General features: G+C 38.7%; 1 protein-coding gene across 2 annotated transcripts in view; it reads left to right on the top strand.

Annotated features, from left to right (window-relative positions):
• The window catches only part of cacna1ha (calcium channel, voltage-dependent, T type, alpha 1H subunit a), a 48,142-nt gene that overhangs the window by 20,792 nt on the left and 11,729 nt on the right, over positions 1–15,621 (top strand). The window contains exons 9-23 of one of the 2 annotated variants that reach the window (XM_053228388.1): positions 5,409–5,560; positions 5,754–5,939; positions 6,867–6,984; positions 8,179–8,334; positions 9,494–9,581; positions 9,797–10,008; positions 10,126–10,512; positions 11,626–11,726; positions 11,804–11,927; positions 12,666–12,734; positions 12,822–13,006; positions 13,254–13,380; positions 13,502–13,627; positions 13,891–13,980; positions 14,083–14,275. In XM_053228388.1, the coding sequence (XP_053084363.1) occupies positions 5,409–5,560; positions 5,754–5,939; positions 6,867–6,984; positions 8,179–8,334; positions 9,494–9,581; positions 9,797–10,008; positions 10,126–10,512; positions 11,626–11,726; positions 11,804–11,927; positions 12,666–12,734; positions 12,822–13,006; positions 13,254–13,380; positions 13,502–13,627; positions 13,891–13,980; positions 14,083–14,275 (2,314 nt within the window). The remainder of the gene's footprint in view (positions 1–5,408; positions 5,561–5,753; positions 5,940–6,866; positions 6,985–8,178; positions 8,335–9,493; positions 9,582–9,796; positions 10,009–10,125; positions 10,513–11,625; positions 11,727–11,803; positions 11,928–12,665; positions 12,735–12,821; positions 13,007–13,253; positions 13,381–13,501; positions 13,628–13,890; positions 13,981–14,082; positions 14,276–15,621) is intronic. The other variant, XM_053228389.1, reaches the window with a different exon arrangement.

Below are 15,621 nucleotides of genomic sequence, written 5' to 3' on the forward strand. Positions count from 1 at the left end.
AGTCTATTTTGTTGAAGTTATCAGCTATTCACTGATGGAGACTTGAGCGCAAAACTGCTCGTGGCAGATGCAGTCTTAAAGCTATCATAGGGCACAGACTCACTGAAACTGGACAGTTGAAGACTGGGGAAAAAAAAAACAGGTGAATTTTTTTTTTCTAATTTTCAACTGTCCAGTTTCATGCCCATGATAGCCTCAGATTCCTGTTTTTGGCTGGCAGGAGTGGAACCCAATGTGGTTTTCTGCTGTTGTAGACCATCCACCTCAAGGTTCAATAGTTTGTGCACCCTGAGATGCTTTTCTTCTCACCACAGTTGTAAAGAGTGATTATGAGAGTCACTATATCCTTCCTGGCAGCTTGAACCAATCTGGCCATTTTCCTCTGACCTCTCTTATCAACAAGACATTTCTACCCACCGAACTGCTGCTCACTCAGTGTTTTTTGTTTTTTGTCTTTTACGTCATTCTGCTGTTACTACGTGTTTGGCTGATTGGATAACTGCATAAATGAGCAGGTGTAGAGGTGTTCCTATTAAACTGGACAGTGAGTGTACATACATATATTACATACTAGCTGCTGTATTGCAGGCCTCTAAATCATTTAAATGAAAGTTTGACCTTTTGTCGTCTCTAATAATGTAGGCTTTACAGAAACCTTTTGTACTACAAATGAATATTTAAATAAAAAAATAAAGATTCTATATTATTCTTAGGTATAAATGATAATCACGTAATTGATTAGACATATGAATCAGAGCAGAGAAGTCCAGCACCAAATTTCCCAATCCTAAAGTTTTAACAACTCAATTTTAACTCACATACTGTGTGTCACTCCAATATCCTCCTGTGTTATTTAACAATAATCTGCAGATAAATGATAAATAATCACCTGGCTAACAATAAAAGTTACAATATAAATGAATAACAAAGGAAGATAAAGTAATGGAAAACTATGACAGAAATCACTATTAAAATCAGAAGAAAAATGCCCCCTGTCACAGCATCCACATCTGCCCTTTATATTATTTAAAATGACCACTTTAGGTGACTTCTTTTTCTGGAAGTTGTTCTTCAGTCGTGAGCTCAGGAGGGTTGAACTTTGTTGCCCTGTTGCACAGCTCACAAGGCCATTACAGTGGCAGGCAAATAAAGAATAATGCTGTTGTTTTCAATTTAGAGATTTATGAACTGTCCTTGCAGTTTTTCCTGTGTCTTGTTTGAGTTATGTGGGTCTATATTGAAATTAAACACTGTCAGTGATTCTATGTACTTGGAATTTGGAATTATGAATATATGTCAGTATGCCCTTCAGAAATTGAAGATAGCCCTATGCTGCATATTTACCCACTCCTGGTATAAATTAAGCACTTCTGTGTTTTTAGACACATTTTAGAGAAGTCTAGTCTGGTTCGCTCTGGTTTTACTGATGGAAGTGAGTCTCATCGTCAATTTAGTGATCTGTTACTCATACAGTTCTGATCATTTAAACATTAAACATGATACAGTTCAGAATAATTAGATAGGTTTGCTTGCTATCTAATGACGAAAAGGTTTGCATTCTCGATTATTGGCTGCATAAAAAATATTGACTTGATGCTTTAATACAAGATTGCTTTTCTAGCTAAGGACAAATGTTAGACAGCTTAATCTCATATTCTTTTATTTATTTACATTGCAATTTGTTACCCACCAGTCAGTGACTGGTTTATAGAGTGAAGTTGTTTTAGTGGGGGAGTCTCTGGTACATCTGAATCAGACTTTTTTAATTGCTGTTATTCTTACTGGAAAGAATTTGCAAGTTAAAGCTTAGGTTCATTTTAGTCATCTTCGTGGAAATTTATATGTGACTTCATATAAATGACATTAAGACTACAGAAGTTTCCGTAAGTTGTGTTATTTCTAGCTCTGTCTGGTTCACACTCCACAGTGACCATATATAGCCATCAGAAGATGTTCTGGAGATTCATTTTCTCACTGCTTAATTTGTGAAAAATGAGTCATACAAATGAGTCTGTATTTTTAGAGAAATCTCCTTTTTTGTTCAGAAAGAGAGCTTCAATAAGTCATATCATATCAGGCGTATTTGCATCCACTAGCATTAACTAGTCAGAAATGCTAATCATATAGTCAGCTATAGAGTGTGGATAAATCTTGCAAGGCATCTGTGCCAGACATTAAAAGGATGTCTAGACTTTGGACAAAGTGAAAGTGTGTGATTGTAAAACAGTGTGCTTTGCGTCAAGTTGGTACACAATGTTCTGTGCAAACACTCCCATATAGCATATCCCTTCAAAGACTAATCTAGCCCTTCAACTTGTTGTGTTAGCAGATCTAGCTAAATGTTACAGGCTCAACAGCAAGTAGTGAGTGGTATATTGAGGTGGTATATTGAGGAAAACCCACTCAACTCTGTTATCCAAGCATAGCCAACTAGTTAGACTGTGGAAACTGTGGGACTGACCTAAAGCATTGAGCGAGACCCAACTTGGTGGGCATACGAGGCGAATGGAGGGAAACCAATAAATGATCACTATGAGTGTCCAGCTAACTTTGCAACCTCAACAATGGGTATTATCTCTCAACTACACCAGAGGAATGTATGTGCAAATCATCCATACTGAGCAACAGAACAGTTTATACATAACTCGCTAATAGTGTGGGAGTGATACTAACCCAGGGTAGCAAGATAACAAGGAAACTCATTTCACACTAGCCACAGAGTTCCAAATGGACTCTGAAAAGTATGAAAATACACTCATCACAGCCATGAAGAGATGATAGGAGTTTATCGCCAAATTTGGAGGGTGTCTATAGATCCAACTGTAGTTAGAACCTGTTATACAGATTGTGTGTATGAGGTGTATGTGAGGGCCAATATGTGTACGAGATGAAAAGATGAAAGAGAAATATGGCTGTAAAAATTGAAGTAGCACCAAAGGATTACAGCCTTATAAAAGTAGGAAGAGGTGCCCTGTGCCCTGTGCCCTGTGCCTATGGGAGCCGACATGCTGCAATGGCTGAACTGGCACTATTGGAAAATTTAGCACATGCTGCACTTAGGAGGTGCTCTTTCACTGTTTTGTCATTTAATCATCATTTTTGTTGTTCAGCTGTCTGTTATTTGCTTTGGCCTATAAAATTATACACCATGGTTATTGTGTTATTATTAGAATATTTTCGCTACCAGTTAGGATACATAATCATAATGGTTAATACTTTTGGGACCCAGCCCCAGACATGTCAGAGCTATCTTGTAGTAATTATAGATCTAAGAGTACATTTAGAAGCGGAGATTATTTGCTTGAATCAGCTGAACCTGAACCTGAATTTGGTAATGCTTGAAAAAAAATGTGATCTTACTGACAATTTCCATGTGAATCTCATTTTAGTACTCTGTATTGGTTCAACTGAATTCAACTATTTAAAATTCAGGTCTTGAAAATTTAGGTTGAAAAAAAGGTGAAAATTCAATCTGTTGAAAATTTAGATTAAAATAACTTAGATATTAACAATTTTTTAAAGTTAAGTCAAACGATCCAGGGCAAACGAGCCAGGATTAAACTCAAACTCAATCGTGGCCAAAACCCAACACATCACTGAGGTAATGGAGAGGGGCTTCTCTGTCACATTCCCTGCCGACGTAAGGTGCCATGGCAGAGGAGCATGTTGCTTGTGCTGCCTATTCTTGATATGAATTCAAAGGATTAGCACCAATGAAATGGAGAGCTAAGCTACTTGATTTCTAGCTGATTTATTCTCCGTCAGCGAATCCAGCTCTGCTTTAGCAAATGACTACATTAAAACCAGCCACAGTAGAAAGCCCCTTATATACGGGGTTTTAAGGTAAGTGCCAGATACTGGTGGGAAATGTGTGATTAGCACTTTTTCAAATCTTTCAATTCAATTACAGTCCAGGAGAGGATTTTAATTTTTAACATGGGTTCTAAAACCATGTGGTGGCCTGGTTTAGAACCTTTATCGGGTCGGTCCTGACCTGCTGGCTGTATGTTTGACACCCCTGCTCTGCATTGTAACTGTACCAGATGATTAGCAGCTTTCTAACTTGTATTTCACATAACTGTGGTCTAAACCACGTTAGATGTTGTTTGCTGCCAGAAAGTTCTGTCTTCAGAGCTAATTTGGTAATGGATATGCTACTAATTTTGTTTATGTGTACATCACATCTGTTCCAGTAGTCAATTTTCAAATTGGAATTACTCTGCAACACATAAGAGACGGACCTACAATGTGTGAGGGCTTTTATTTATTCATTCATTCATTTATTTATTTATTTATTTACATTTTTACACTAGGTGTTGGATGCATTATGTTTTTGGGTTGTCCGTGTGTCCATCTGTCCTTCTGAGATTATTTTTAACTTGAGATCTCAAGAATGAGTGGTTGAATATTTGTAGGATTTCTATGTCATCATGAGTGTAAATGACTGTAACCAGCAGATGAACTGATTGTATTTTGGAACTGATCCAAACAGGGTCAAGGTCACTACAAGGTCTGAAAGAGATTTTCTTCAGTGGCTTCCTTCCTGTTTAAAGTATATTTTAAGGTTGTTTGTGGCATACACATTAGTAACAAGTACTAGATGTGTTCTACTTGTTTAAGAATGAAATCATGTGCCACGCTGGAAGATGGAAGGTGGTCACTTATCTCTTAGGGATATTGTATCACTCTTATGTGAACTGTATCCAGGCAGACTCTGAGGTTGAGATCACTCTAAATATTCAGAAGCGAGTCAGATGAAGTGGATGAAACCTTCTTACAGTGTGATGCTACTGCCTAAATCAGCAAATGCAGGGGATCAAGCACTCAAGCCCAGAAACAGCTTGTAATGCGTAGATTTTAATCGTATAGATCTGCTCAGCTTTCTTTACAGGAATCTCTACTGTAATTTGTGTATTGACTAATCAGTAGCAGCATCATCCTGTTGCATAACATAATATTCATATTCATATATAGTATTTATATTCATATTAATATAAATATACATTGACAGAAATATTGGTTTTATATAGATACACTATAATGGGTCCCTGGGGGACTAGTGGTTAGGCCTCGGTGCTCCCACAGCTGGGGCCCGGGTTTGATTCCTGGCCGGGGAACCAACCCCAGCCACTGGGGTTACATGCAACAGTGCACTCTCAGTGCTGGTCCCAAGCCCGGAAAATTGGGGAGGGTTGCGTCAAGAAGGGCATCCTGCGTTAAAAACTGTGCCAAATCAAATACGCGGACCGATGATCTGCAGTGGTGATAAAACAAAGACTGGATTTCACATTTTTAAGAACAGAGTCATTATGAAAGATGTGGTTGCATTCACTGAGGGTTGTAACACCCCTGTTAGTACTGGTTTACAGTTTAATAACAAGTTGTGTCTCTTTTGTTTGGTCCCACAGCCTGACGAACTGACAGATGTTCTGGAGATTAGCAATATCGTCTTTACCAGCATGTTTGTCCTTGAGATGATCTTCAAGCTGATGGCCTTTGGCATGTTCGGCTATATCAAAAACCCATATAATATCTTTGATGGGATCATCGTGGTTATAAGGTAAAGTACACTGTACATTTTACTACGCAGCAATGCCCTTCTGTGCCATGCTTCACTCAGGGCTCAGCCTAATTCTATAATAATAAAGTCTATATTTTAGTTGAACCCACCATGTGCCATCATCCTGCGTTTGTGTAATGTATGGAAAGCATGTGCTGATCCTGCTGACTCAGTGTATGTGTGTCCTTGCTAGTGTATGGGAGATTATTGGACAGGCTGATGGGGGTCTTTCCGTGCTCAGGACCTTTCGTCTCTTGCGTGTGCTCAAGCTAGTGCGCTTCCTACCGGCTCTCCGGAGACAGCTGGTGGTCCTGATGAAGACAATGGATAATGTGGCCACCTTCTGCATGCTGCTCATGCTCTTCATCTTCACCTTCAGGTGAGAAGGGACCCGACTGTCCACTTACACAAATATAAATTGAGTGAAGTAAATTGAGTTGTATTAACCCCTAAAAGAAGGGCAGATGTCAACAGCTGTTATTTAAGATATTCACTGGAGTATTGAATGCATTCCAATATTAATGAGCCTATAATTTTATTCTGCACACAGACAAAACAAACACTGTCACTATGGTGAAAATTGTGTAGATTCCTTATCAAAATAAATCACAAAAAGGCAGCATCAGTTTTATCATAAATGTGTCAGATTCTTTTCTTTTTTATCATCCAGAGTAATGTTTTCATGTTTCTGATATTTAGCTAGAATATACATTTTTAGGCTACACCATGACAGGTTACGTTCAATGGAAATGGTTAATTAGTTAAATAATTGCATTTTTAAACCAATTAAATAAACAAATATTATCCAAATTTGAATAGTGTGTAAACTGTAAGACTTAGTATATAGTAAGCCACACAAATAAGTTCATAAGTTTGCAGCTTATGCTATAATAAAATATTTTACTTTGCACATATCATATAGTTGATGCATGGATAGACATGTGACTTAGTGTTGACTGTTGATTTGCCAGAGAAATATACACATGGGAAAAATAATATGGGTGTGGAGTTCTCTTCTCGATGGGTTGCTAGGTGGTGTATATAACATCAACTAGTGTAGAGTGATGCCTACACATCATTTCAACACATTTCAACACTTCATTTCAATACATTTCAACATTTGAACAATTGGGATAAGTCAATCAGTCAGTCAGTGAGAAAAGATGCCTCTTCTAGGCCTGTCCACTCGGCAGTCTATCAAAAATTTTATTAATTCACACCATTCAATCATCTCTGATGAAATGTTATGATAATAATCTTTTGAATTGTCTATACAATCTTTCACTTGCTCTGTAATGTTCTACAGTATTCTTGGAATGCATCTGTTTGGCTGCAAATTCAGCCTGAAGTTGGAGAATGGAGACACCATCCCAGACAGGAAGAACTTTGACTCTCTGCTGTGGGCCATCGTCACTGTGTTTCAGGTTAGAGCATGAATATTACTGAAATGAGTGATAAATAAAAAGGAGGAGGTGAAAAAGGCACACATTACCACTGACACACTGGCTTGCACATAATGTAAAGCTATTAAGGTGGCTTTAGACCTGTACACACTCAATTATATGAGAAAGGTGGACTGGCTTTTTGTGTTTCTACCAAGGGCCAAATAAAGGCATCCTGCAGTTTAACAGTTTTATCCCTGTGCCATTATTGTTTCCACAACTGCATGTAGGAGGACGATCATTTTAAATGCCCTGAATTATGTGCTTGTAGTGTTTGCTGCATCAGCAGAAAGACATGCTGCTATAGTGCTGCACCTGCAGTTTGTTGGGCTCTATTGTGCACATTTAGAGGCATGCCTGCTACTGAAGATATTTACTGATCTAGTATCATGCAGGGAACAGACAAATTGTAGCCAAGAACTCCTAAAGACTAATAAAAAGGCAACTGTCTTTGAATTGTTTGAATTTTTGGTTTGAATTTAGTTTAGTGAGACAATATGTTTATGTACAATATGTTTACTATTTGCGTGTATATGCAGATAGTAAATTTTTATTGGTCTTAACAACAAATCATGGTCATGGTCAGAAAATTAGCAAGAATTAATCAAATGCACTCCTGAGAGCTCCTGTGCCCCATTTGCTCGTTTCCTTTTGCTACATTGAACTGTTTGGGGAAAAGCAAGAAACAGGGAAATTCACTTCTATAGTCTTTTTGTACTCAAAGGTAAAATCATGATAATGATTTAAATGTTTGATGTAAAATTCAAACTAACACATGTCTGGGTGTACAAAATTTTCCCAAAATATTTTCTGGGATTTTTTTTTCTTAAAAGATTAGTGATTATTTGGTTATCTGCCACACCTGATGCAGCTCATCAAGGGCCACAAGCCTTAAACATTTAAAGAAATCAAAGGGAAAAGCTCCCATACTAACTTCCTTTATCTATTTGTTTCATTCTTGCTAATTTCCTGACCAATGATTTGTTGTTAAGACCATTAAAATCTGAATATTTTGCCAATTTGGGCTTGGCCCATTTTTTGCCCAGGAGTGTAAAGCACATAAAACTAGAAAAATTGTCTATATAAATATAAATAGAGTAAATAGCAACACCAGCTGTTCATCTGTTATGATATTTTGTCTCAGTTGTACGATACAGGCTCGTGTTTTTGTTACAGATACTAACTCAAGAGGACTGGAATGTGGTCCTCTATAATGGAATGGCTTCCACCTCTCCACTGGCTGCACTTTACTTTGTGGCCCTGATGAGCTTTGGGAATTACGTCCTATTTAACCTTCTGGTAGCCATCTTGGTGGAGGGCTTTCAAGCAGAGGTATGATAATATTCAATATTTAGCAATATACTGTCCGTGTGTGTGTGTGTGTGTGTGTTAAATATCCAAAGTTAAAAGAGCACAATGCGTATAAACTATTTGCTGTTCCGACCTTTGAGCGTTTTCTTGTGTAAGAGAGGAGCTACGGTATATTAACTCCAGTGTCTGATCATTTGTTGTAACAACAATATTTCACCCTGAATTTCATAAATCCACACAAGAAAATAGTACTAGCATTTGAAGGCAATACAAAACATAAGCTTTTTATCTGGCATGTACCAGTAACTTTAGTAATGACTACAAGGAGCTTTGAATTGAATGCACAGAGCGATATTAACAAATGTGTGAATACTGTGCTTGCTAGAAATCATGTGGGTGAGCAGTTCGTCATGTGAAAAATGTAACTTTACTGTTAGGATCTTCAACAGATACATTTTTGGCTTATAGACAAGTTCTTGTTTAAAAGGGGATGATATTAAAAAAAAACTAGTAGGCGTAAACTGCACACAGGATCATTGCAATATTCTTTACGAGCTGCAACAGGAAATCAAATTATGCACCTGCTTAACTCTCAAATGTCTTTTCGCACTGAATATATTGATGGATCTTTTGACGTTAGTTGCCAAATCTAAATCTGGCCCAATAAAAACACTGAATTCTGTGTATAGATTTTCCACTGTATACATGTTTGGGCTCTTCTCATGTGCTGATGCAGGTTGTGTGAACAAGCATGTGTGTGTAAAAACCAGCATCACAGCACTTTCACAAAGACCTTTGAGCCGAACACCGAGACCTCTTAAAGCTATAAACTGCAGTTCCTTGTTGCTTACAACCTAAAGGTCTATCATGGACAATTAAGACTAATTAAATGTGAATTTTTTACTAATGTTATCAGTATATGCTCATAGTCATTTTCACATAAATAATCTCCAGTTATGTAGTAATACAAGTCTTTAGGAATAATGACCAATGCATAGTGAATAAACCTTTTATAAATGTCTAATTTGATCTTTATTAAACAAATTACAAGATATTAATTAACCACTTTTATACATGTGTTCCAAAATAAAGTGCTAGCAAATGGTTTTATTGATGCCAAAGAACCAGGCACTGGACCTCTAAAGAGTTTTGTCTTTAAAATGCGTTTTCTGCATTGTAGGGAGATGCCACCAAGTCTGACGCAGATGAGGAGAAGAGGTCAGTTAATTTTGAAGAAGAGGAGAAGATGGGCGAATTACGTGCCACAGGTTATTGTTTAAATTATTTTCTTACAATAAACACTAAAAAGACTTGGATGATCAAGGGAAATTCATTTCACTGCTGTGGGTGCTGCATGAAAAATATTTCCATTTAGTTTATCCAGTGGACTGTGGACGTACTTTGCGTTATACAGTATGTCAGTTTGGCATTATGTTTCTTCCTGTTTTCCCGAAATTGATTGCTCTCTTGCAATTATCACTAGCAGAGTTGAAGATGTACTCTCTGATGATGTCTGCAAATGGGCATGTGGACGCGCGTGGTAATTTGCCTCCACCGATCATCATGCGCACAGCCGCAACTCCTATGCCCACACCAAAGAGCTCTCTTGGCACAGACTCCATCTTCAGTTTAGGGGAATCAAGGCGTGGCAGTGGCATTTCCATTGATCCAATTGCTTACGATCAGAGATCACTGGTAAGTGGCTTTACTGAGTCAAAACCAGTGCTTCTCATTTATTCGTTTTGCATGATAAGCAAAACTGATTATGAAAATATGAAAATATTGTAAAAAATATATTGATTTTTTTTTCAGGCCAGCCCACGTAAATCACCCTGCCACCCTTGTAGTTCAAGTAGTAACTGGGGAAGCCGCAGGTCAAGCTGGAACAGCCTGAGTCGGGCACCAAGTCTAAAGCGGAAAGACACATCTGGCGAGAGGGAGTCTCTGCTCTCGGGTGAGGGCAGAGGCAGCTTTGAGGATGAGGAGCCAGAGGGAATCATGTTGCAAAAAGCAGGAAGTGCCAGTGGTGGCTCTCTGCACCACCCCAGTTCTCTGGACTTCCATGAGCTGCCCACACTCCCCAGTCTGTGCCCATCAGGAGAGTACCATGACTGCAATGGCAGGGCATTACATGTGTCCACAGAGCTGCCCTCAGAGCTGAGCCGTGAAGACTCCACCACAGAGGAGGATCTAGACGATGTGAGCAAACACACAACTGCAAAGACAAACACACACACAATCTAGTACATGTACAGTGTGTAGAGTCATTCATGCAAGGTTGTTACCATTGTGCTAGTCAGTGCTGGTACATGTAGCGATGCTTTTGCTTTTTTAAATCAAGTAGCTTGTCAGTAGTTAAACCGAAAGTTTACAGATGTTACTGTGGTTCTATAACTATGTGGAGGAATGCCAGGTTACCTTCTGAGCTAGAGGAGTATTCCCGTGAGATCATTTCCTGACCTAGTGCAAAAAGCATAGTCATCACCTTGTTACCATGACCCCACATGGGTGGCCATTCTCGTCAACCCAAGTGACCTAGGTGGCCTGACAGTCTTCCATTTATTTGTAGAACCACAGTTAGATATGTAACTTGTGTTCTTCTTCCTTACATCCCAGACCACCAGTGTGGTTTCCATTGGAACGATTGGAGGCTGAATATCCAAATTGCCACAAGGTTTTATAAATCTCAGATAGTGCCAGACAGTAACAGACAAATCTCATAAAGTGTAATTATACAGTGTTGTTTTGGGGATGATAATTGCTCTCTACTGAGGATGAGAATTACTTAAGTGCTGATACTGTCCTCTGTTGCGATTGAGAAGTTTTGAGAATTTTTGATATTGTTCTCTATTGAGGATAAGAATCTCAAAGTTCTCAATATGAATGTAAATAAAAATTTATTCTGCATATGCAAAATATGGCCACAATGATCACCAGGGTAAAATAGCTTCACCAATGCTGTCATTAGTGCTCATTAGGATGTCATCCCAAGGGTTTGACTTGTTACAAGGCTAATTGTAACACTAAAGGATTCAGTGGAGCACTTTGCAGGCTGTAATTTTTTATTTTATTTATTTATTTTGGTGGGTGGAAAGCAACCTCTCCAGTGATCCAGTGTTATGGTACCTCAGCAGTCAAGAGGCTCTGTGTTGAAACTGAGTTTCAAGAGCTCTAAAATATGGAAAACAACAAGCTGCTGCCTCTCCTGTGTAAAAGCGAGAAATAGGAAAAGGGAGAAATAACATCTTTTATGCTAGCTTTAAGAAACTTCCTTAGCAATAGGTCTGAATCCAGTCTGTTATTATGCTGCAGAGTTTCTGTTTTCGTCTGAAGAGGGTGCTGGATGCGTATAAACCCAAGTGGTGTAAAACTCATGAGGACTGGTCTCTCTATATATTCTCTCCAAGGAACAGGTGAGTAGTCTTCATCACTTCAAATCTAGTAACCATACACTATATTCTCTAAACTCATTTGTGTTACTGTTCTGTAGGTTTCGCATGTTTTGCCAGAGGATCATCTCTCACAAGATGTTTGACCATGTGGTCTTAGTCTTTATCTTCCTTAACTGCATCACTATTGCTCTGGAGAGGCCACACATTCAGTCCAATAGCCCAGTAAGCTCAACTATTATATACTCAACTATTAATATGTTCAGAACCTTATAACCAGCTTTTAGTGAAAGCACTTTAATACATAGTAGTACAGTCAGCCCCATAATTATTGGCACTAACGCTGCATGATTCTTGATGAAATAGGAATAACTTTCTTTTTTTTTTTTTTTTACTTTTTCTGGCTTAGAATTTATCACAATTCTCAGAGTCTATTCTTTGACTAATTTTCTTAGAAATGATATGTATATTTATTAAATCCTTATATTACTGTAGCAGACTATTTGTCACTTTTTTTTTTTTTAACATGTAGTCATTACAGCTCTGGTTGTTAACTTAATTATTGCCCTAACAGTGGATATGGGCATGTTCAGGCACGTAGCTATTTTTATAACCATTGCCTGTATTATGAGTCAACACGATTTTGTCTCATGTGTCACCTCATATTTATATTCCGGTGAAACAGGAAGTCATGGATGAGTTTCTAAAGATGCAGGTGAACATAAAAAAGGAACATGCTTCAGCTACAATTTTTATGAGAATTTCTATGGATAGAAGGTTACAGTTCTCTCATATATTCAGTGTAACATTATACTAAAAAAAACAGACATTTTTTCATATTTCATCTTTTTCCATTTTAACCAAGGGTGCCAATACTTCTGGAGCTGACATTATTTATATGCCTTAATGTCATTGTCATGCCGTGATGAAATCCTCTGTATGCTGTTCTTTTTGTTTTTCTAGGAGCGATTGTTCCTCAGTATTTCCAATTATGTATTCACTGTGATATTCGTTGCTGAAATGACTGTGAAGGTAGTACCGTTTCAGTTTGATACAGATATCCAAAGCAATACTGCAGTGTCGGTGTAGCTCACTGAGTTGCCATTGCTGGTCTTGTAGGTGGTGGCTCTTGGCTTCTATTCAGGAAAGCATAGTTATCTGCAGAGCACCTGGAACGTGTTGGATGGAGTGTTGGTGTTTGTTTCACTCATTGACATCCTGGTGTCCCTGGCATCTACTGGAGGGAACAAGATCTTTGGCATTCTGAGGGTTCTACGTCTGCTAAGGACACTGAGGCCTTTAAGGTCAGGATCCTTGTTAAAGGACCATGTAACTGCTAGAGTTTGGGATTACAATGGCTTTTCTGTATCAAATTATAGAAGATATACTGCCATGTTCTTGATATGCCAGCTATTCTCCATTATCCTGGAATATATTTAAATTATAATACATTACGGCTATGTCTCAATCATAAGCATCATTCAGAAAACCTGAACTGTGTAGATGATGAGCATGTCCATCTAAGGATAGTGTTTGTTTTTGTGTCGGCAGAGTGATCAGTCGTGCTCCTGGACTCAAGCTGGTGGTTGAAACTTTGATAACATCACTGAGGCCGATCGGGAACATAGTACTGATCTGTTGCGCTTTCTTCATTGTCTTTGGCATTCTTGGAGTTCAGGTGAAGGCTTGTGGTAGTGTTGTCTATAAGAATGAAAAGTCTCTGTAAATGAAAATGCATGAAGGTGTTTAGAATGTGGGTCATTAAACAACTGAAATAACAGATTTATTCGAATGTTTAGCTCTTCAAAGGCAAGTTTTACCACTGTGAAGGTTTGGACACAAGAAACATCACAAATAAATCAGATTGCCTACAAGCCAACTACAAATGGATTCGGAGAAAGTACAACTTTGATAATTTGGGGCAGGTAAGAGTCAGTGTGAAAACTTAAGCAATGCTCGTGTGGAGTTCAATGTATACATTAGAACTTCTCGAACTAGAACTAATCAAATTTGCTTTAATAGCTCTGAAAAATCATCAGGGAGTCTTAATGCACAGTCCTGTATTGGACAATTAGATGCTCAGTGAGCTAATGCATCTAATGATTGAATCCAAAATTGGAAGTAAATTAGACTTCCAAGAATCCATGTGTTGTCTGTAATTTAATGGCCTTGTATCTCTGTTTCTCAGGCTCTCATGTCGCTGTTTGTGCTATCTTGTAAGGATGGCTGGGTGAATATTATGTATGATGGCCTGGATGCTGTAGGTGTGGACCAACAGGTTTGTTTTTGGAGGGTCATACTGATAAATAATAAAATCCCACTGTTTTGTTGTGTTGACTATTTGAAAGGCAACTCTTTTTCTCTTCCTTCTCACTGAAAGCCGGTACGTAACCACAACCCCTGGATGCTGCTTTATTTCATCTCCTTCCTGCTGATTGTGAGCTTCTTCGTGCTGAACATGTTCGTGGGTGTGGTGGTGGAGAACTTCCACAAGTGTCGGCAGGACCAGGAAGAAGAGGAGGCGCGCCTGCGTGAGGAGAAGAGGCTGCGTTTGCTGGAGAAAAGGCGCAGGAGTAAGGAGAATTGTGGGTCTGGTCGGTAGTCTATTTTTCTGAGCACTGCCTGCCTCCAGAGCCTGAGAGAGAAAGAAAGCCCTAGAGAAAGAGAGAGCAAAAAAGAAGTGAATAATTACATAAAATGATGAAAGCCTCTTAGATTTGTGTTGGTGGCCTTGGATTGTGATGGCCTGCAGCATGTTTGCCTTTGCATGTTCCCTCATCACTAAATACAGCATGACAGGTCTTCAGGGGCGATTTTCTTGACACACAGGGTCAGTTAGAGCCTTGTTCTGTGAATGCAGTGTGTGGCCAGTTGATTCTTCTCTTTGAGAACAGTGAATGGGTAGGAGCAAGAACATTTATCTTAGATTTCCTAATTCCTACTCGGGCCTGTGTAAAGTCACACTGAGCCACATTGCGCTGCTGGAGAGATAAGGGAGGATAATGAAAATTCCCCCTGGCTCCATAAACGTCTCAACCACTATGCCTTTGAATCATTGTGTGTAAAGAAAGTACGGGCAGCATTATCCAGACTACTCATGAGAGAATTAAAGACACTAAAAGCATTGGCTATGGTAGTACATGACGCAGTCAATAAGGGAAATGTGCTTACTGCATTATTTTATGCAAAAGCAACCATGCCGGCCAAGGTAAAGCTACCTAAGTAATGATGTCTAGTATAAAGCCAGACAGTTTTATTTGTTTTTCAGTTACACTCGTCCCATGGGCCATTATACTACAGTCGGTGGATTAATAGTATTGCATCTGTGACTTTTAAAGTCCATATATCAGAGTAACTACAGAATTTCAGATTTAATCTAATCACAGTGTCCCTCTAAGGCACCTGCATGTCAAAGCCATTGTTTTTAAAACAGTTCGTCATTTCGGATGAACTTTGAGGATGAAACCTCTTGGCTCTGATGCTGACATTTGAATACTCAGTAGCCAGTAGCCTCAGGAATGCAGTCACCTCTCTGGCAGACTGCATTTATATGATAGGTCTCAATGATGGGGCTTTAAAAAAAAAAGATGGAACTGTCCCTGAAAGGGCGAGTGATTTATGAGCAGCTGTCAGCTTCATCTGACACAGCAACACATTTTAGGATGTACAAGAAGTTGGGCATGAGCTGCTTGGTGAGATGTTCCATGTCCTCCTGCTGATTTATCATTTGGCCTGTCATCATAATTCATGTAAAACGACAGGAAAATTGATTTTGCTTGGCAGACCTTAAACACAGCAACTGCATTTGGTTTGGATCTGTTTGGATTTGAAGATTAACTGTTAGCTTATATCTGCATGTGCATCATTATATAAGTGTACAGTAATTCCTGGCTTCTCTCTTGTCATTTGGTAAGTTAAA

Source organism: Pangasianodon hypophthalmus, chromosome 23, assembly GCF_027358585.1.
Source record: "Pangasianodon hypophthalmus isolate fPanHyp1 chromosome 23, fPanHyp1.pri, whole genome shotgun sequence".
Classification (NCBI taxonomy): Eukaryota; Metazoa; Chordata; class Actinopteri; order Siluriformes; family Pangasiidae; genus Pangasianodon; species Pangasianodon hypophthalmus.